The sequence below is a fragment of the Carassius gibelio genome, chromosome B9 (genome assembly GCF_023724105.1).
Source record: "Carassius gibelio isolate Cgi1373 ecotype wild population from Czech Republic chromosome B9, carGib1.2-hapl.c, whole genome shotgun sequence".
Taxonomy (NCBI): domain Eukaryota; kingdom Metazoa; phylum Chordata; class Actinopteri; order Cypriniformes; family Cyprinidae; genus Carassius; species Carassius gibelio.
The window spans coordinates 10,881,382-10,904,176 of NC_068404.1; the positions used below are offsets into that span (position 1 = coordinate 10,881,382).

General features: G+C 38.5%; 2 protein-coding genes across 5 annotated transcripts in view; both read right to left on the reverse strand.

Moving 5' to 3' along the window:
* bmpr2b (bone morphogenetic protein receptor, type II b (serine/threonine kinase)) overlaps positions 1 to 2,381 on the reverse strand; it is a 70,029-nt gene extending 67,648 nt beyond the window's left edge. For 2 of the 3 annotated variants that reach the window (XR_008155058.1, XM_052564714.1), the window contains exon 1: positions 1,471 to 2,364. Coding sequence is in view for 2 of the 3 variants with exons in the window: in XM_052564714.1 (XP_052420674.1) it covers positions 1,471 to 1,549 (79 nt within the window). In the remaining variant the exon portion in view is untranslated. Of the gene's footprint in view, positions 1 to 1,470 lie in introns of all 3 variants that reach the window. The other variant, XM_052564713.1, reaches the window with a different exon arrangement.
* Positions 2,382 to 3,717: 1,336 nt separating this feature from the next.
* Positions 3,718 to 21,536, reverse strand: si:dkey-230p4.1 (centrosome-associated protein CEP250). 2 transcript variants are annotated; one of them, XM_052565673.1, is made up of 23 exons: positions 21,378 to 21,536; positions 20,540 to 20,693; positions 20,304 to 20,441; positions 19,254 to 19,331; positions 19,110 to 19,180; positions 18,862 to 19,027; positions 16,710 to 16,816; positions 15,884 to 16,132; positions 15,492 to 15,672; positions 15,261 to 15,404; positions 14,923 to 15,071; positions 13,915 to 14,064; positions 13,619 to 13,775; positions 12,494 to 12,640; positions 12,191 to 12,300; positions 11,560 to 11,713; positions 10,707 to 10,900; positions 10,270 to 10,397; positions 6,084 to 10,153; positions 5,526 to 5,729; positions 5,375 to 5,434; positions 4,712 to 4,783; positions 3,718 to 4,373 (listed from the first exon to the last, which is right to left on the reverse strand). In XM_052565673.1, the coding sequence occupies exons 2-23, from the start codon at positions 20,678 to 20,680 to the stop codon at positions 4,146 to 4,148; spliced, it is 7,098 nt and encodes a 2,365-aa protein (XP_052421633.1). In that variant the 5' UTR covers positions 20,681 to 20,693; positions 21,378 to 21,536; the 3' UTR covers positions 3,718 to 4,145. The 2 variants fall into 2 exon arrangements, with proteins under 2 accessions (XP_052421633.1, XP_052421634.1); XM_052565674.1 differs by having other exon boundaries at positions 21,373 to 21,522.
* Between the last annotated feature and the right edge of the window lie 1,259 nt (positions 21,537 to 22,795).

Here is a 22,795-nt window from a genome sequence, read left to right on the forward strand (position 1 = left end):
ACATGCTTCTGATCTGATGACTAACTGCATATCCATAACAACATGGTAAACAGGCTCTAATGGCCAACACACAGCATGGTCGATATGATCCATATGAAAGCAAGAAACAAGAAACGGACATCAAAATACACTCTCTGATAATGTCTGTGATTTACTATATATACACGGTCTTATTTTCAATTTGATATTGCACTACACCACTGCCAGTATTTTCATACAAAATAAAATTGTCCAGTCGGTGTATAAAACAGGCATTCAACAGCCTGAAAAACATCTGATTATGAAACCAACCATCCATTTTTTTCTTATTATGCCCAAAAGCATCTGCTTGTGTAACTACTGACCAGTGCAGAGTTATTGAGTTAAAATAGAGTGAAACAGACAAAATAAAAAAAAAACACCAGTAAAAAGTCATTATCCTGACATCAAACTATCAAAACAAGAATCACCATTTTCTCTTCAAATGAACCTACAAGTGTAGATTATTATACCAGGAGACTTTTTTTTCCTGATATATTAATTGCATTAAAAAATTTAAAACTCAAAATGCAGACAAAATAAGAGTCCAGTGATTTTATGGCATGTGCCAGGATAGTAACATGGCAAAATTGTGTGTAAATACCATAATACAGGTAATAATTCATAAAAATGGACCATTACAATAGCCATCTGATACCATCGCTGTATTTTGATACCACAGCTCAACGATCTACTTACTCTTACAATGATTTGGGGAAATGCAGCTCACCATAGTACTGAGGTAAAGACTACGCTAACTAATTAACCTATTATAAAACCTGCTCTACAATATGTGTGAACATAAATACTGTACACTCATAAAAATAAAGGTTCCAAGAGGGTGCTTTTGCAGTGACGGCATAGAAGAACCATTTCTGGTTACCCAAAGAACCTTTCAGTGAAGAACATTTTAAAAATCGAAAGAATCTTTTTTGTCTATAAAGAGCCTTTTCTGCATTTGGAAGGTTCCTTGGATGTTCAAGGTTTTCCATAGAACCACTGATGCCAATAAAGAACCTTTATTTTTAAGAGTGTAAAAATAACCGCTGGAAGTTATGCATATACAGTATGCAGAAATAATCTTTGGTTTATTAGCTCTAACTTTTCTTTCTAAGTAGCACCTGCAGTGTAACTTTTGACCAATTCAAAGTAAATCCACTTTAGTTTAACTAGATTAGAATAACTCACGAAAGACACTCTTCAAGCCATAATACTTACACTGAAACCAGATTCAACACAACACGTCTCTAGATAATAATGAACCAGCGAAGGAAGCAAGACACTTCTGACAGTTCACATTTGTACAGTGAACCGATTCAGATTCAGTTCACTTCTCATTACAGCGTCCATGCTACAACGCGTGATTCTAATGAGCAACGTGCACAAATAATGTAACATGGCTTATGTAATATGGACACATATTATCTAAGTTAAATGTAAATCTGAACTTACCAGCCACAGCACTGAGCAGAAGCAATGTGCACAGCCCCAGTGACAGCACTGATGTTCGGTTTAGGATCCGCACTCTCATCCTGGTGATGGTCCTGGTGCTTCTGGATGTGTTCGGCTCCAAAAAAAAAAAAAAAAAAAGTTCCAGAAGATTTTATTTTTCCCCCTTCTTCTTTATCGACCGAAGTTCAAGCTCATGTGCTCGGAAGGAACAGTCCGAAATGAGCCGTGCAAATGAAGGTTTGAAGGCAGTGCATGATTTTAGACGCCTTTGGGTTAGTGTGTGCTTTGATAAACAGATTACAAACGCATTTTCTCCATTCTCATGCTGGCTTGGAGTTTGAGATTATACTTCATGCAGTGTATTTGATCCACTTCCTCGCAGTTCTTCAGCCCTTTTTAGAGAGGACTCAAAACCTGCAGCGATCGCGTCTCGGTTGTTATCGGCGTTTATAAACGAGATTTAGTTTCGGTGTATTTGGTTCTGGTCCAGATGCTCGAGCAGAAACGTTATCTTAATATGGGTCAGGTTTCTTCGTGACAGTCCGCTTCAGTCGTTGTTTAGCTTCACAAGCTGATGGCATGTCCGACATTTCCCGGCTTTATTCATGGATTGACGCCAAAATCATTTCTTTAAAATGAAACAAATCTACGGCAGACGGCGTCGAGCCCATCGGTCGGTTCAAGCGGCCGAAGAGGAGCAACATTGAGTCCGATCCAAAGCGACAGAGGCCTTTAATAAACAGAGCAGTCGGTGAACTGATCGCCGTCAGATTCTGCTCGGGTAAATTAGCGCATTTCCCCCGGTGTGGATGATTATCGCCCCGCGGATCACGTCGAGCTCCCGCGCCCGCTCTCGGTAACTTCAGCTCCGCCTTGAGCAGACAGATGAAGGGCAGCCAGTCCTCCTCCTCCACCCCCACCTCCCTCTCTCTCTCTCTCTCTCGCTCTCTGACAAACCAATTCAATTATAAGTTGTCTGGCTTTCTTTCTCCCCTCTCACCCAAACATATTTTCCTATGGTTACAATAGTTTCCGCCAAAAACACCTCACTTGCTGCACTTATGAATACTATAGATGAGGTCATTTGGTTGTACACTAACAAAAATGGTTCAAACCAGGTAAACAACCATGGATATAGTTTTATACATGGCATATATAACTATTATATGTAATCGTTGAGCTATCACGGTCATTTTTACTTTGTGAAAATAAAATATAAACTGAAATAATATTACTTTTTCCCTCTCGATGACTACCATTTTTTTTCTTTTGAAGAACATATATAGAATGAGAATCTCGGATCTTCAGCAATTAAGATCGTGGTTAATTCATATAAACATTTCCAGTTTGTTAACAAATAAACAAAAGTTTGAAAACAAGCAACGTTGTCATTATTTATGTGAAATGCCAGAGGAAATATCTTTTTTTGATTGAAAATGTAGTTTCTTGAGAATTGTCTTCGAGATTTAGAACTCCGTTTTACACTTTCCCATAATTATCTATGATTAATTTCCTGTAGTAACCCGTAATTATGTAGTCTGTATTAACTACGATATTTTGGCAAAAACTGTTTTATAAATTATAAATTACGCAGTGATTACAATGCAATAGTTATTATGCAATAAAAGTAGGAGTTAAGTTTATTTTTTTCTTTCCTAATATTTTTATATATAAAATTTTTTCTACTTTGAAAATGAAATATGACCTAGTCATGTCGTCATCAGTTTCACCCACATAGGCGACACTCAGTCAGATGACGTGCCAGTACATTTTATAAGAAAAGGTTACTAGTCATTTGTTTATTTGGTATTCTGAAGATGAATTGAGTACTCTGATTGCGGTTGAAACTGCCAAAGTTGAGCAAGATTAGACTATGACAAGGATGGGGAAGGTTTAGCTATGTGGGTGACTTGAAACCACACAATTTTTCCATACAAACAGCGCCCCCTGGTGACTAACACTCTGTAATAGTTCATATGGGGTAATAAAGCAACAAGGCCTCACAAGAGCTAGAGTCTTTAAATTACATAATCCGGTCATTAAATTCAAGTGCTTTGTAATTGATTTGAAGAGGCTGACTTTCAAAAGAAGCCGTCACACATGCCACACAGATCTGATGGTATGCATGCTGTAACAAATATCGTAAAAGTATTTACATTATGCAGTTCGCTTTTACTCAAAGCAACTTTTCAGTGTATAGCATTAATAGTTTATACACTCCCTGGGAATCAAGTTCAGTACCCTGGGTTTTCTCGATATCCAAGTTTATTAAAAAAAAAATGAAGATAAAAAAAGAACCCACAGTATTACATTACATTAAACAGATTGCTTATATTGCACACATAATACTGACAGAACAGCTTTGAAAAGTATTGTAAACACAACTGCAAAGCTTTTTTTTTAATCTGTAAATTATCTGACAGACGTAAACCTGACCTTTGCCAATAGTTAAAATAGTTGCCTTAAGATGATATTTTGTAGCTGATTAGCATTTTAAGAACGATTTACAGCATACTTAAATGCTTTTTTTTTAAATGCAAAGTAATAGTAAAACAGACCCTGAGTGTGAAATAAATCATAGGTTCACAGCCAGAATTACTTAATATTAAGTGCAAAAATATAGTGTTAAATGAACTATATAATAGTCATTAGACATAAAGCAGTGTTTTATATCTTTAGCTTTGGCTGAGAGATAAGCGCAGCTCTTCCTCTCTGATGCTCCTGTCCAGTCTCTGTGTCTCTGACTCCAGCACTGAGGGGACGGGCCGCTGGGACACCGCAGCTAGAGACTCGTTCAGATCTTGTCTCAGGGACATCAGACTCTGGCTGTTCTTCAGAGAGCGGTCTATGAACTCTGCCCTCTGCTGATGGTCCACGGCCAACATGAGACGAAGACGATGAACCTAGAAAAGTTCAAAAGTTAACGTTTTGAGGCTATGTTACATGTCAAAATATAAATCGTCCCCTTGGAATTATAAGGTTCTATCTGACATTTTTGTCAAAATTGCGTTATTCACATATTCTTATTCTGTGACAATTTATTTACATTATGTGATGTTTTATTTTAAGTTGTGTAGATTTTGGGATTTTTTATTGAAAAAACAAAAAGGTTCTATCTACAGAAGTCTATGGAACAAAAAAATTTTAAAGCTCAATATCTCAAAACTACTCAGAACACAGATAGAACCTTATAATTCCAAGGGGACGAAATGAACTGTTGTGCTAAGTGTTTAGAACGAACCTGTTCTTCCAGCTCATTGCCTCGGACTCTGAGACGCACAAGCTCTTCCTTTTCAGTACCATCTGACAGGGCCTATACAGCACAAGCTTGAATTATTTTTGCTTTTCACTAGCAATTAACACTTAAAAGACACATAATACAACTGATTGCAATTAAAAAGTTTGGAATTAACATGTTACTAACAGCAGTATTATTGTTAACTACAACTATTATATATGTTCTCGGTAAACGAAATCCATCAAAAATAAAAATAAAACAAATATTAGATAACTATTAGATAATAAAAAAAAAATTAAAATTATAAATGTTACCCTGGCAACTACATGAAATATATGTAAAGCTGCATAAAACTATTAACATAGAAAACAGAAGAAAAACAAACAAATAAAACAACTCAAGCAATGTTACATAAAAATTACAAATATTAAAAACTAAAATGATAACTGAAAATATAAATATATGAAACTTCAAAGCTAATCAAATTATTAATAAATATTATAAAAGTATAAAAAACACTGGCTGTTAAAGCTAACAAAAATGTATTGTACTAAAAATGAATATAAATTCTACTAACAAATATTGGGTACTTCTGATTCAATCCATCACGGAAAGACAACCAGAACAAAACCTAAATGTATTGCAAATGTATTCTCTCCATCTTACCAGAACTCCAGCTTCTGTCTGTGACAGCTGATGCCTCAGTTTCCCCCTTTCCAGCTCAACCTGGTTATGGCCAAATATACACAGTAATCGTGATGCTTATGAATCATTCTGACTTTATAATATATGGTCTCTTTGTGAGTCGTGCACATACCTGTGTCAGCGTCTCTCTAAGATGCTGTCGCTCAGTTCGTAGTCTCTCAATCTTCCTCTCCAGATGATTGTTTTTCTTCTGCAGAAGGCTCTGTTCCACCTCCAGTTGTGCCACGGCCCGCTGCATCGCTGACAGACGGCCCTGTACAGCAGACTCGGTCTCCACTTCATTTACGGACTGGGCCTTTGGTTCAAGCTCTTTCTCCTATCAATATTGCCCAAAACGAAAAATTCAATGCATAGTGTTTAAAGGGGACATGTCATGAGAAACAGATTGACATAACTTTTTTGAACTAAAAGAGTAAATATTCTATGGATCAAAACAAGCTCCCTCATCAGTCCACTCACGCCATTTAAGGAAACTAAGCCCAAAACGGCTCAAAATCGAAATTGCCACACGGCTGATATCACAACCATGAGTAGTCATGTTTACATTTTATCAACAGCTTACTCAAAATTCAGTCAGCTCAAATACACAAATATGTACTTTTATCAGTGTACCATAACGACAAATTTTATGCTTGGTATTTTAAACTAAAGATGTCTCTGCCTTACAGACCTGTGATGTCTCAGCTCCTGCCCGCTTTCTCTTATGCTCCTGCTGTTCTAGCCTCTCCTTGTAGTAAATCAACGTGGATTCAGTTTTCTCTAGAGCCGTCCTGACACGGTCCCTGTCTTTACTCAGCTCTTCCACTCGCTCTTTCAGAGCATATACTTCAATATCCTTTTCTCTGAGGAGTCTGTCCCTCTCCTCCTTTTCCTTTTCTAAAAGGACAGTGGATATTTGTTCCCCAGTCCCTGGTGGTCCGGCTTTTACGTTCTCATTTCTTATTGTGGATTGCAGTCTGTTGACCTCAGTCTGTAGGGTCTGAGCCTTTGTCTTCAATCTCTCGATTTCCTGTTCCTTTTTTGTAAGGTCCTTTCGAAGTGTGTCTGTCTCTAACAATCGGTCACGAGACTGATATTCAGCATTTATCTCTAGGAAGTCTGATAGAGTACCATGGCCACTATCCATCTTTATTCCATTGTTTTTCTTTTCAGATTCTCTAAGATCACTTTTCAGATTCTCTAAATCCTCTTCCATTTTGGTCTCAAGCTCTTGTTTCTCTCTCTCTAAGGTTTCTATTTTTCCCCTCAATATCTCAGTATTTCTTTTCTCATCTTCAAATAGATCCTGCAATCTAAGTTTTGCTGATTGTTCTTCGTATGCCATTTCTCTAATACTCTCCAGCTCAGTTTCTTTGTCCTTGAGTCTCTCTGATAATAATTCTAGTTGTCTTATGTTTTGATCCTCCGCTTGCTGAAATTTCTCTCTTTGTCGTTTCTCATTTTCATATTTCTCTTTCGTCAATTCAATCTCCTTTTCCTTTTCATTTATTGTTTTTCGGAGGAGCTCCAATCCCTCTAACAACCCTTGTTTCGCTTCATTTTCTAGTCTGAGTTCATCCCAGTCTTTATTCTCTCTTCTTCTGTCCTCTCTCATTCTGTCCACTTCCTGTCTCAGCTCTCTGAATCTGTAGCTCAGTTCCTCTGCTTCTCTGGTCCTTTCTGCTGCCAAAGAGCTGAGTTCAGTCCTCTGATCTTCCAGGATGTCCGTTCTAGCCCTTGCTCTGGTCAGCTCAGCCTCTCTCTGATCTGCTATGGTCTTCATGGTCTCCAGTTCTTCTTCTAGCTTCTCATGTCTTAGCTGCATTTGTTTTTTCTCGCGCAAACCTTCCTCGTTTTTCATCCTAAGTTGTTCCTCTTGGAGTTGAAGGGCAGTCTTAAGCTCCTGTTTTTGCTTCTCTAACATCTGGACTTTAAGTAGAAGATCTTTGGCTTCAATCTGTGCTGCTCGAACACTTTCCTCTCTGCTTCGGACCAACTCGTCCTTCTTTTCCTGCATCATGGACCGAAGTCTCTCTCCCTCACGATGACTCTCTTCTAGCAGTTCCTTCAGAGTCGCCATCTCCTGAAGACCTGCAGTCAGGCCCTCTCGCATCTTCTGGTTCTGCTCTTCTCGTTCCTGGTTTTTTGACCTGGTTTCTTCTTTGGCTCTTGAAAGACTAACCAACTGTTCTTGTAAAGTATCCACCTGGGCAGCAAGAGCTTCTTTCCTTTCTTTTGCATCATTCAGCAAAGAGCTTATTCTGTCCTTGTCTCGCCTCTCTCGAAGCGTTTCATCTCTCAGAGCCTCAATCTCTCGCTCTTTCCTGCGAAGCTCAGCTGAGAGATGGTCTCTCTCCTCCTCCAGCTCTCGTACTCGAGCCCCAAGCTTTTCCATCCGTCCCGTCTTCTCCTCCATTAGGATGTGCTGACCTTTTTGCAGATCCTCAAGCCTGGCTCTCAGCCTTTCTCCTAGCATCTTTTCATCTCTCAGTTGGGTCTCCAGATGCCTCCTCTCATCTTCAGTCTGACTCAAAGACCTCTTCAATCTTTGCTTCTCCTCTTCACTGTTCTCTGCCCTGGATTCAAGCACTTGTGCTTCCCCTCGGCTCTCCTGCAGCAGTTGTGACAACCTTCCCAACTCTCCTAACCGTTCATCCAGTTTTTCCTTTAGCGTCTTCACCTCTTTGCCCTGTTCGCCTATAAGTTTCTTCATATCTTCAACAGTTTCCCTCTCTTTATCTCGCTCACGTCTGACCAGTTGTAGCTCTTGATTACAGTCTGTAAGTCTCTCCTCTTTATCTCGATGTTGATGCTTTTCCTTCTCCAGTGCAGTTTCAGTCTCCCGTAGACTGCTTGAAACTTCAAGATTCCTCTGCTCGGCCTTGTGAAGCTTTTCTCTCAGCCTTTTCAATGCTTCTTCCTCACAGTGGACTCTATCCCTTTCCTCTTTTTCTTTTTGTTGTAAACTCTTCTTTAGTGCTTGTGCCTCCTCCTCAGTGTCTTGCAGAAGGCCAGTTTGGCGTTCGAGGGCTTCTTGTTGCTCCAATCTTATCTTCCTGCCCTCCTCATTCTCCTGGTTCAGTTCATCAATCTTCAGTCTCAACTGCCTCAATTCGGTCTCTTTCTGAAGGAGCTCTCCTCTCAGTATCTGCTGCCTATCTCTTTCCTCAATCTCCTCTCTTTTCCTTCTCTCTTCTTCCCTTTCTTCTGAGTTCATACGGTCTCGTTCCATCTCATTTAACTTGGCTTTGCACCTGTTCACCTCTTCGTGTTCTGCTTTAAGCTTCTGTTCGAACATCTTCTGTTCTTGTGTAAGTTTTGCTTGTAATTCTTTTATCTCACTATCTCTCTCATCCACCCTTTGTAGTGCGTCTTCTTTTTCTCGAATGACTGCCTCCATTTTGGTACTGAGATCTTCTAATTCTCTATTCAGTTGTTTCTCCTGTTCCTTAAGCTCCAGTTGCTTCCTGTCCACCTCTTTTTGTTTCTCCATCTCTTTCTCTTTCATCTTTGAGTTTTGCTCCTTTAGAAGTTTAAGTTGTTCATCCTTCTGCTCAACATCGGTCTCTAGTTTCTCTATGATGACCTCTAATGACTGAATTCTACCTCTGAGATCACCAATGACCTCTTCTCTCTTTTGTACCTCTTCCTCTCTTTCTCCTAGAAGCTCTCTTAGTTCAGTCTTCTCTCTTTCAGCAACCCGGTTTACACTCTCCTTTACTTTTTCTATGTTGTCAGCTCGTCTCTTCCACCACTCCACATTTTCTTTTACCTCTTTCAGTCGCAGTTCAAGAGTTCTCTTTTCTGTGGACAACATAGTTTGCAGTTGCTCAACATCTTTATCTCTTTCTTCCACAAGTAATGAGATATGTTCCTTCTCTCTCATCAGTTCATCATTTCTGCTTTTGAGCTCTATCAAGTCCACATCTTTCTGTTCTAACTGTCTTCTCCACCGCATATCTTTCTCCCTCTCTTGCTCATCTCTTTTCTTTTGTTTGGTTTCATTTTCTCTTATTTTCTCCAGTTCTCTCTCTGTCAGTTGAGTGTTGTGTTTCTCCAGGGCTTCTAATCTACTCTCCAAGGTCTCTTTCTCTTGTAACTCCATTTCCAGACTCTCAATTGTTCTCTCATGTGATTGGACTTTCGATTTTAACTCTTCTATATCCTCTCCTCTCTTTCGTATTTCTTCCTCCTTTTTTTTCAGCAGATCAGACATCTTTGCCTTCTCTCTCTTTGCGATCTTGAGGTTCTGACTTTCTCTTTCCACACTTTCTATAAACTTCTGATTTAACTCTTCTTTCTCTTTTTGAACCTCATTTTCTCTCTCCTTCCAGCTCTCAATCTCTTCAAATGCTTCTCTCAGTTTTAGTTCGGCTGTTTTCTGCTCCGCTGCTGATTTCGTTTGTAGTTTCTCAAGTTCTGTGTTTCTTTTATCTAAGATGTCTGAAAGCTCTTCTTTTTCTTTTAACAAACCATCAATCTTGTTCCTCAGTATCTCCACTTCTCCATCTTTCTGGCCAAGCTCTGCATTCAGAGCTTCTCTCTCTTTCTGCCATCTTTCTCTCTCTATTTTGCTCTCTTCTGCTTGTATTTTGTTTTTCTGGGATTCTTGTTCAACATCTTTCTGAATCCTCTTGCATTCCGACTGCCAGTTGTCTATCTCTCTTTCACTCTTCCTTCTTTCCTCCATTGATTCTTTACTTTCCCTTTCTCTTTGTGCTGTCTCTCTCTCCAAGTCTGTCTGTAGACACTGAATCTCTCCTACACAATTTGGAGAGAAAAATGTAACATTTTTATCACACACAAAAATACACCAACATATTAAACCACTAAAGTGAATAGTCAATGAGAAGTTTATTATAATATAACAGTCCAACCTTGCAAGACATCTTTGGTCTGTGTCAGCGTCTCCACCTGTGTTTGAAGATGACTGCACTGCATCTCCAGACCTGAGGCCTGTTCCTGAACCTGAGAAATCTGCTTTTGGAGACATGCTACCACACCTCTGAAGAGAGACAGCGGCAGATTAGAAACTAAATGGGGGATTGGTACAAATATGGTTAAAACATTGACTCTGATCTAGTTATACAGATCTAACATAAAATAGTTAATGCTGGTTTTAAAGGTATCAACCTAGCAACCTGACAAAAAGGATGACGCTTTGATGAAAAAAAAAAAGGTTTAAATATGTTTAACAAAAAATATTCTCATAAAGCTTGAAAAGACTTTGTGAGGATGAGGATTCTTATTATGAAAGAATACTGAGCTGTTAGTATGTTGTTTTATGGGAAACATAGGCTCAGTTTCATTATACCTGAGTTCCTCTTTGACCTGTGTGAGTTCCTCCTTCTCTCTCTCCAGTGAACATACTGTATCCTCAAGTCTTTGGCTCTCTCTAATTAGGTCATCTCTCTCTCGTTCAGCTCTTCTCTGCTGCTCTGCTGCTTTGAGCAGTTCTGCCTGGACACTCTGCAACTCCTTCAACATTGTGCTGCACTGCTCAGTTAACTGAAACAAACACATCATCACTCTCCATGAGTAGACCCGAAACACAAGAAGTATGGAGAACATGGTTACAGAATAGTATTCACTAAACACCATCATTATGAAAACCCTAGGGTGATCAGGACACAATCAGTAGTCTTTGTGATTGAATGAGTGTTTGTGTGGGTTGGTCTGTTTGGTGTTACAGATCTAACTGGACAACAGCTTCTCACTCTTCATGGAAGATAAGACTCTGGTACATACTGCCAATCACTGTTTAAATACCTGTATTTCCTCCAAACCGTCTGATTTTTGTTGTTGTTGTTCTGTCTTCTCAAGACTTTATGTTGTGTGTTTTTATGCCATTTCACCTTACATTGCACAGCTACTCAGCAAACAAAAAAACTGTACAATTATCTTACAGTTTTTTAAATTAATTTCACAATATTTCATTATTTGTATTGTTCTACTTGATTATTACATTATTGCACTTGTTTTTCAAACTGAATATTTAGTAAATAATAAGTAAAATACATTCTTTTGATGAATACACACACATACAAAGACAGAGAATTACTCGGAAACTTGCACTAAGTTAGAGCACAATGTTTACTTTTCAAAAATGTACTCTTTTGTATGCTGAATCTAGTCTGCAAGCAGTCAGTATTGTCAGAGTTTCTCACCTCTGCAATCCTTTCTTCATTATCCTTCTTCTCTTCTGTGAGAGCAGTCACCTCCCTCTCTCTGTCCTCCATCTCAGTCTCCAGCTCATTCTCCAGCTCTCTCTCCCGGTCTCGGAGCTGCTGAAGAGTTTTCAGATCCATCTCTCTTCGTTCCCTGGAACGCAGGGGGATCATCAACACAACTGCAGTGAAGAATCACTGGCTGTGAAAACATAGGGCCAGCATACTACAGCCAAATATAACAGCTGCTGAGATAAACTCGAACATTTATAGTGTCATCTAAAGCCCCATGTATTCATTCGTATTCCTACCAAACTCATACCAGCTCATTAGGGACCTGATTATCTGCAATTTAGAGTCACAGACACACTTCATCTACAGACTTTAAACTGCCTATTACACAAACATATTTTACTCCGCCTTGTGCAGAGGCAATATAAACAATATCAGAATATTCTTAGTTTAGCAGTGTTATAATATATGAAATGCATTCTTTTTTTAATTTTGCATTTCCATCATTATAATAATGAAGCTTCCAAGATGACATGCTCAGCACTTCATAATACTGTATATCTACAGCCTTTTCATCAGCTGACTTTTAAATGTGTACCTCTGTTTCACAATGCCACACCTTATTTCACTGGCCTCTAGTGACGAGGTCTTGACTTCTCTGCGCAGACCTGCCATCTCTGCGTCACATGCCTGGATCTGGGCCTGGGCTTCTGCCACCTCCGTCTCCAGCTGAGGGGTCAGGAAAACAAAAATCACACTTCTCATCACTCCATCCCCAAACCTGGCCATACCAGCAACTCTATCTGGCTCTGGATCAAGTAATTAAAGGCAAGAGGCCTGTGACAGCTTGCAGGGATTTGGTCACGTCCCTAGGCAGTGTGCGTGATCTATGCTAAAGATGGGCTAAACCTGCGTGCCAGACCTGCAGAGCACGAACACTGAGTTCTCTCTTGTCCTTGGCCAGAGCTTCATTTAAAGCAGCCATCTTCTCCAGGGCATCCCGACCTTCTGCCAGCTCCCTCTTGAGCTGGGTTTGACTGGAGGACAGGGCCAGTAATGACTCCCGTGCCTGGAAGGGAGGAGAGAGGGAAAATGGAGGACAACGTAAAGGAATGATTGAGATGTTTGAATGGGTGGAAGAAAAAAAAACAGAATGGGAAACTACACAACTCGGACAAAATTTCATCCGTCCATTTTAACAGGCAGAATTTCCTGATGTCCCAGAGCCAGTGTGTGAGAGTTTTGGGCGAATTGACACAGCTGTTTTGCTTATGTATATGGTATACACTCACCAGCCATGTAGACATGATCAAGACAATCTGCTGAAGTTCAAACAAAGCATCAGAATGGGGAAGAAAGGTGACTGCAGACTGTAGGCAAATCAGATTTTCCTTTTCAGGCAGACAATCCACACTCGCAAGCGTGGTTGCATCCAGCCTTCGATCAATGGTTCAGGCTGTTCATGGTGTAAGGGATATATTCTTGGCACACTTTGGGCCCCTAGTATCAACTGGGCATCGTTTACACGCCACAGCCTACCTGAGTATTTTTGCTGATAACCCTTTATGACTAGTGTACCCATCTTTTGATGGCTACTTCCAGTATAACAATAGGTCATGTCACAAAGATAAGAAAAAAATACCAAAACCAGCAGATCTTACCATTAAAAAGATTGGGGTCAGTAAGAATTATTTTATTTTTTTTATTTAATACTTTCATTCAACAATGACACATTGATGTGATCAAAAGTGACAGTAAAAACATTTATAAAGATACAAAATATTTCTCTGTCAAATAAATGCTGTTCTTTTGAACTTTCTATTCATCAAAGGGTTATAGAAAAAGTATTACAGTTTCTACTAAAATATTAAGCTGCACAACTCTTTTCAGCAATGATAATAAGAAATGTTTTAGACAATAAGTATGAAATACTGTAGTAATTTTTCAGACTATGAACTTTTTTTCACACTATTTTTACCATACCAACCCCAAACCTTTGAACAGTAGAGTATATAAGAGGCAAGGTTTTGTTGATTTATCAGTTTACCTTGAGTAAGGAATCTTTAGTGTCAGAGGCCTCTTGCTCAGCTCGTGCTCGGTCCAGCTTCTCCCTCTCTAGCGCCCCCTGCAGGCTGTGCATCTCCAGACGTGTACGAGTCTCTCTCTCACACAGCTGAGCGGTCTCTAGCATCTCTGCCTCCATGCTGATTTACAAACAAACCTTATCAGAGTTATTTACCAGCAGAATAAACATGATGAGCACGACTGAACAGGGCTCTAATGACACGCTCATCCTAAATAAATTCTGCATCATGTTAAATGGTGATTGATGGACAATCATACCGTTTCTGTCTCTCTCGCTCCAGCTGGATTCTCTCCTCCTCCTCCTTCTCTCTCTGTCGTCTCAAGTGTTCGTTCTCCTGTCTCAGCTCCTCGGCGAGTCTCTCAGCCCCCTCTATCTGACTGCGCAAACTACTCACCATCTCCCTCTCACTGTCACAAACACACACAATGTCAGTTGTACAATTATGGGCAATAGCAATTATCCAATAATTATTTTTAATGGCCACTAGCAAAATTCTATACTTGTTAAAAATACATTAACGTTCAAAAGTATTGTGGAAGATTTACTTAAAAACGTTTTATTTCTATTTTATCATAACAAATACATATTTCAGCATGAATTTTATATTTTATCTATCTATTTGCTTTGTTTTTTTTTCAGGATTCTGTGACGAACAGAAAGTTATAAAGAACAGAATTTACTTGAAACAGAATTGTTTCTATTATAAACATAATATTATACATGCATTTACTGTCACTTTCGATTCATTTAATGTGACTTTGCTGAATAAAACTAGCAATTACTTTAAAAAAAATATCTTACCCCAAACCTTTAAACAGTACTGCAAATTAAAAATAATCCACTACATTCACAGTGAATTTGAGTATTGCAATATTATAACATACAATGTGAAAAATATTTATCATTTTATGTTACATTCCACAGTGTTATTAAATTACAGGCATTTTTAAATACTAAGTGAGAGTTAGATTAAAAAATAAATGTAAAGATAAAGAAAGGAGATAAACTAAAATTAAATAGCGATCAGTACCACTGAATAAAAAATAAACAAAAAAACATGTTAGCTGATAACATAATTAATTAACATAATTGGTTCAAATATTCTGTAAATAACCTAAAATTATATATTACAACATATATAATATTTTTTTTAATTTAATGCAGTCAATCACTTAGATTAACTGCTGAAGGTAGCCTTGACTTGAATATTGAAAGATAAAAGTGTATTGCTATGAATTTGTATGAGATAATCAAGCATTCTTCACCTGTTCAGCAGTTCTTGTGTGTGTTTTATCTGCAGTGCTCCCTGATCTGTCTGTTCCTGAAACTCTGCTGCCTCACTCTCCAACCGCATGATTCTCTGCTCCAGTGATTCTTTCTCTGTTCCAAGTCTGCGCAGGCTCATCTGAGCATCCTGACAAAAAGATTTGCCGTACTAAGAGGTTACATCAGCCAAAACGCAAAGTATTTTTAAAGAATGTGTTATTTTATTTAGATAAAAGATGATACAGCTATTGATTTTTTTTGGGGGGGGGGACCATGCACTGATGAATTGTTCACAATAAGACCAGAAAGGGTCCATTCTGATTTCACAGTGACCAACCTGTACTTCCTGTTGTCTCAACTGCAGGGCAGTCTCAGCTTGAGCGATTACAGAGAGGACAGAGGACAGTCCTTCACTGGACACATCGTCTGATAACAGAGAGCTTGACTGTCTGCTCATCTGCTGAGAGCTGAGAACCCTTGACTGGAGAAAAAAAAAAGAGAACACATTTATTCATTCATGCTTCACTTAAATAAGGACAATTTATTTCCTGTTTTCATTCAGACTCACCAGTGTCGTGACAGCATGTCTGACAGACTCGAAGTTTCTCTCCAGTTCTATCTGTCTCTCCCACTTCCTTTCTTGATCTTTTTCTCTCTCCATCTCCTGCCTGTGTCTCCTCTCCATTTCTTCCTCCTGCTTCCCCCGTTCAGATTCCAGAGCTTGTATTGTCATATTCAGCTCTGTGATTCTGTTAAAAATCAAAGTATAACACCATTATACTCAAACACTCTAATGAACACAAAACTATATGTAAATATTTCCTGAATGATGTGTAAATGTGTAAACAAAACAATGAATAAGAATTCTAAATCCATTTATCAACAGAAAATCACTGAAAATATATTGTGAATACTTGAAATAATGCAGTGGAATTAATGTTGCATGAATTCTGTGATGACCTGTTCCTGAGTTCCAGGGTCTCTGACTCCATGTCAGCTTTTAATTCAGTTGACTTCCTCTTGCCAATTTGTTCATGACTGAGATCGTCAAGAGACAGTGGCCCCTGGGAGGAGGAGAGCAGCTGGGCCGTAGTGGAGTGGCCTACAGAGTAGTCATGGGGCATCGTGGGAACTGATCGAGGAGAAGCCCATACAGAGAGGAGAGATGAGGAGAGACGAGAGAACTCAGCTCTCAGCTCCCACAAGTCTCTGTAGCACAAAACACAACACAGGCACACTTAACAGAAGGTTTAGAGAATGCATATGCTACTGTTGGGGTGTTATTTTAGAAATAAAGGCAACACTTTAATATAGGGACCAATTCTCACTTTTAACTAGGCCTAGTTGCTTATTAGCATGTCTATTATTAACATATTGGCTGTTCATTGGTGCTTATAAAGCACATATTCTGCATGACCATATTCTATCTTTAATTCTACACAATGCCTGAACTTAACAACCACCTTAGTAACATTCAATGAGCAGCAAATTAGGAGTTTATTGAGGCAAAAGTCTTAATTAATGGTTTGTTAATGGCGAGAATCAGACCTTAAAATAATGACTAAAAAAAAATTAATTTACTCAACAAGGACACTTTGAATTGATCAAAAGTGACGGCAGAGACATTAATCAATTAATATTAAGCATTAAATATGAAAAAATATTAACTTTAAGTTTTTAAACTGTTAACATAATAAGAAATGCTTCTTCAGCAGCAAACCAGTATATTAAAATGCGTTATTAATCATGTAACAAAGCATAAATGAGTTTTTTGTTGTGTCCTCACTTGTCAGTAGCCGTCTTCAGAGAGTGACACTGGCGTTTGAGAGTGACTACACGTCCCCACAGAGTCATCAACCTGGTCTGCTCCTTCCCTATGTACCCTGTTAAAGCCTGTATTCAAAATAAATATACAACACTTTTAATAAAACTGAATAAAAAAAATTACTTGTTTCATAAGTAAAATATTGTATCAATGAAACCAGAACATGCTGTTTTTGCACTGTGGATCATCTTAAGTGTACAGTTTGTACGAAACATGTGGTAGCACAGTCAGTGTATGCCACAAACACTCATCCATCTGTGTCTGTCAGTCGAAGAATGACAAAACCTGAAGGAAGTGCAGCAACATCTCCCTGCTACATTTACAGAGCCTTTCTCTGTTAATTCAGCCTAAGCAAGAGAAATCATTGGGCCAATGATGATGTTTACAACTGCAGAGTCATGAGAAAATTATGAATGTGGACACAGGCGCCTGAATGATGCCATCTTTACTGCATGATTACACCACTGAGAGTCAAATAAAGTGCATTCTAAAACATTTGTGCCTTAAAATGTAATGTGAAATATGGTTGCAATCTTGAGGTTATTTTAACAAGGACTGAATTAAAAAAGTACTGAATAAAACTCACTTCTGTAATGTCTTTTCTCTCACATGTACATAACGAAAGACACATACTCAACTTTGTGTGTCACTGGGCAGTTGTTTGGTGACAATATATTGCAGCACATGCCCTAATGCACTGATAAAATCCTCAGAGAAACTGAGGCATTGCTAAGCAACTACCAAAAGCTCATGAACCTGTTGTAAGACCATGCACACAGCATATTTCAGGACCGACAATTGTATTTAATGCTGCACATTGAAAACGATTGTGATTACAGGATGATAAACTGTTTCTGTGGAAACACTTATCATGCCATTTACACATTTATACATTTACACGTATCACTGCTGCAACTTCCTCTAGACCAGTGGTTTTCAACCTGTGGTCCGCGGCCCCCTAGTGGGCCGCGGTGGTATTGCAGGTGGGCCGCCAATTATTTTCTGTTCATTTCCAGTCCATTCTAGGGCTGTGCGATTAAAAGAAAACGTCCTAAAATCACGATTTGAGCGTGGGCGATTTCTAAATCGCTTTATACCACAATTTTCCGCGGCCCTGACCTCCCGTATCCGATCCCATCAGAATGCATTTCGCCTAGCGCGAGACTGGGCATATCCCTAACTCCAGGTTCACACACTGTCTGTGATGCGCCTTTTTTCTGAGCCAATGTTGACGGATCAGAGCGTTCTCACTGCGGTAAAAGGCTAGAAATAAAAAACGTGCAATAATTCATGTCTAACACATGAGCATAGAGTGAATTTGTTAGTGAACAGGATGCAGATTAAGTGAGAGGAGACACGTTTAAAGTGTGCATACTCTCTCCTCGCAAAGCAGTGTGTATCTGAGCAAGCACGACTGGTTTTGTGACAGAGCAAAGGAAATCTGCTGCGAACAGATAGATTTGCACTCGTGCTTTATTTTAATGTGCTTTCGCGTTATATTTATGCGCTCTCACTGCTGACCGCATACACATACTATATACACACTGCAAACACCTGAGGCACCGCTACAATTAATGAGCTCTATGAACAATGCATGGCAAAAAAGAAAAAAAAGTCCCTGTATACAGGATTTTTTTTTTTTTTTTTTTTTGCCACAAGTCTATACATTTTTTTACATCTTCACTATAGTGATAATTTTGACTTATGTCTGTTCTAGAGATGACTTTTTGATAAAGCTCTGATTGGTTTTCTTTTGGAAATATGTTTCAAATTAATCCTGAATGCATTTATGACTGTAAAAGCATATCGATGTGTGTCACAATTGCAAAATTGATTAAAAAAAATCGCGATAGTTTTTTTTTTTTTTTTTTGTCCATATCGCGCAGCCCTAGTTTATTCAATAAATATAGTTTAAAATCTAGCTTCGGAGTACTAAGTTATTAACCCAACAATAGCGGGGTCAGTTAATTTTTTTGAAGTGGGCCGCGCAAACATATGTGTTTGGATGTGTGGGCCGCGAGTTGAAAAAGGTTGGGAACCACTGCTCTAGACCCTTCCTATTAAATATACAATTATATTATTTATTTTATTATTTATAATATTTATTCCTCACCTCTTTCTCTTTTTGCCAATCGATTTCCTTCTGCACCACCTCCTCCACCGCTTTGGACCAATCAGCTGTTAGCTTTTGTAGGTCGTCCCGCAGTGCTTCATTAGCCTCTGTTGATTGGCTTAGCTGACTCCGCAGAAGAGTGCTGACCTCTGAGAGCCCTAAACATCTGCTCCGGTGAACAAACACAACTCAGTCACAGGAATTCAAGCTCTGAAGACATAATAATAGTATTTACACCGCTCCCACACCTCTGCTGTTCCTCCTCCAGCCTGATGAGGGTGCTCTCCAGTGTGTCACTGCGTTCATCCCGCAGCATCCTCTGTGAAATGCACAGCGTTAATGTGGCGCTCACAGATCTCCTGGAAAACACGGAGGACTGTTGCTCGTCTCACCTCTCTGATCCTCAGCTCTCGCTCCTCACTAGTCGCCTGCTGCTCCAGAGTCTGACAGCGAGCCCTGTACTCCAACAACTGACATGCATAAGCACATACCAGTGAGAGACTGTCTGTATGAACTGAAATATGATTGGTCCTCTTAAATGGCTAGGTTAATGAGGCATTCACATAAACAGTGTTTTTATTGCAGGCTGATTGTAGAGGCTGTTCTAGATGCCCGTTCAACTTGCCATAAAAAAAAATGTACAAAAAAATGTTTTGTTTAAAAATGTTTTCTTGATGTTAAAGTACATGAGGACAGTTTTGCATAACAATGCATGATATCATGAAAAGGAAAGACAAGTGATTATCAATTAAAACATGCTTAATGTGTCCAACTATATTCCTGTACGTAGGCAGTGGTAAATCAAACAGAGCAGCACTTTCAGACTAATCAATTTCCAAGAATTTTCCACAACCTTTCCAGTTTTTTTTTTGTTTTTTTTTCTAAAACTTGAATACAATTTTTACAGAAATCATACTCAGAAATAGTATTTCTGACATTACTGTATATGGTATATTTACTATGAAAATTTAAATGGGTTTTCCATAACTTTTTAAGACCTTATTCATTTCTGGCCTAAACATCACACTTTGGAAATGTCTTCACTATTTCCAGGTTTCCAGAAGCTGTGGGAACCCTAATATTACCATCTTCTTCAACTTGCCTTTCCTTGACTATGTGCGCTCCCAGTGTCTTCACTTCTACTGGTAGTCACCCAATCATATGACTGTTCATTTGGAAAAAAATGTGGTTTCCAACCAAGGGAATGTAATGTTTTATAATTAATTAATTAATGCATTTAACAGACGCTTAAATCCAAAGCGACTTACAGTGCATTCAGGCTAACACTTTTTACCTAACATCTAGTTCTAGTTTTAGATCTAAAACTAGAACAATTCAAGATCAATGAATACAGAAAGATTAAATCTCACAGGGACCTTCGCCAGCACTGTTAAAGGAGTTACAGTATATTAAGTATTATCAAAGTTGCTGTGAGTTCAGACCTTGTTCTGAAGTTTATGAATGAGCAGAGCCTGTCTGGCTTCTCTCTCTCTGCCCTCTCTGAGCTTCCTCCGCCATTCTCGCTGCTCATCACCCAGACGCACTGATAATGACAGAGAAGGGTCCAGCGTCTGAGACAGCTAAACAGCATGGGTACAAACAGACAGACAGATCATAAGTTTGCCGTGTGTTCACTCTGTTATTGATGGACCAGACACGTCACTGGCTTCTTCCTCACCCTGTGAGTCAAAGCTTGAGCTCGCGACTCAAGCTCCTCCCTCTCCGCTCTGCTCTCAGCCAACTCATCCTGCAGACGTGATAACTCCGCCCTCAGCTCCGCCCTCTCCTCCTGCCAGCCAATCAACAGTTCTGATTCCATAGCCAGCCATCAGCTGTGAGAAATAAAAACATTTATTCAGATGAAGTGATTCAAGTTAACATCATCATACAATCTGAAACAAAATAAACGTTACACACAAAAAATGTAGGACAAGACCCATCAGTAATCGTTCTGATTGTGAAAAAAATAGTCACTGTGGTCATTGGTTAAAGGAATTTTTTAATAATTCATCACAATTTTGTTATGAGATATTAAAGGGAAAAGTGTTTTCTGTATTTAGAATAGCATACACTGATAATTTCGCTCACAATAAGGTCAGGAACATATTTTAAGAAAGTAATTATTGTACATTTTCATCTCATCAGTGATTAAAATAAAGAACTAAAGCATTGTGGAAACTCAAACATCTGCTGTGAAGATTGCAGGTGACCTGTATCTCTTTCCAGCATTAAATGACTGCTTTTGCACACTGAAATGACCAGTTATGGGACTCTACTGACTGTATGATGTAAAATTAGATAACTAACAGCATTGGCAGTTTGGAGTGCCTCAGACTTTAGTTATTTCATTCAGGTGCAATCTTAAAAGTATGTAAGTAACGTTACTTGAATGACTGACTAAGATATCCGCAACATATTTATATAACATATATGTAACGGAAAGTTTCGAATCACTGTGTAGCAGAGAGCTTTATTTGCTTTTTGTGTATAAAGTCCAAATTAAAGTAGTACCTTACTTTTGAAAACACGGATTACTTGACTGTGTCCATTCTCGTGTTGCGGTCTAAAAAAACACGCAAAAACTCGGATATGCGTGTTTTTGATGTTATTTTTCTGCCTTCCTGCAGCAGCATCCGGATTTGAAGCGGTTAAGTCGAGTGTTTTGAATGAGAAGCCGCGTACGTCAATGCGCGTGCTGTGAACAGCGCCACCACGTGACGCGGAGGCACGCGTTCTATTTACTGCTGCATTCTGAACACTTGGCGTGATATTACGCTAAAAAACCTTTTTATACAGTCTATGTAAAAAACATCTAGTCAAGGTTCTTCAGATTTGCTAATGTATAATCAGTAGCTAAAAGATCTGCTATTAAGCAACAGGTTTGATTTTTGATATTAGATAGAATGATTATACTCAATAATTATATCAATATTATACAATAACAATACAGAAACTCATTAGTTCTCAGATGAATAACATTATAAAATAATGTAATTTTTTTAAAATAGCATATAATCATTATTTTAGTTTAATAATCATTTTAATTATTTAATTGAGTTATACAGATGTTTTTGTTTTCTTTTTATTAAATCATTTCTGTTGTTTGTTTGTTTGTTGGATGAACTATATAGAGTATTGTGTGTCATGACACTGGTTAGAACAATCTAATCTAGTCTAAGCTGATTAGCACAGAGACAGGACTTGACTTAAAAAGCACGCTTGTTGCAGCACATTCCAAGTTGTCAGTTTAATTTTATTTGTCATCTGTAGAAGATAATTTTCAAGTGGTTTGAAAACAGAACTGAGTGAAATATGACATTCTCTCCTTTGTCCTTCTGAAGACAATAGATTTTAAAAATGGGTCCATGTGATATTCTGTCAACTACATTATATTTCTGATGCTACATCTCATTTGACTGAGTGGTGTCTTTTTTGGACGCCATGTTGATTCTCTGGTCCTGTTATCTTTTTCTTACATATCTGTCTCTCTACCTCTCCTTCAACTTCCTGGAAAGTTTACTCACCCTGGACAATGAAAAGCAAAAGGTGACTGCAAGAATTCGCAGAAAGAGACGGCGGAGGGGAAGGTCAAGGCTTTTCCAATTCAAGACTGTACACTAGAAGCTGAGAAAGACACGATGGAGCTTGTGTAAATATCATCTGACCACTGGCCAAGGTAGTTACAGATTTGTGTTTGCATTTATGATGTGCTTTAAATTCTGTATTCTGATATTACACATAATAAAAACACAACTATATACATAATAACATAACTATACCTTGAAACAAAAGCGTGACTTTTTGTTATCAAGTTCAATGTATGATTAAAATAACAATAGCATGACACTTATTTTGAATTGATCTATTAATTTATTAAAAAACACATGAAAAATACAATTCATACATACAATGTTTATACACTATAAACGTGTTA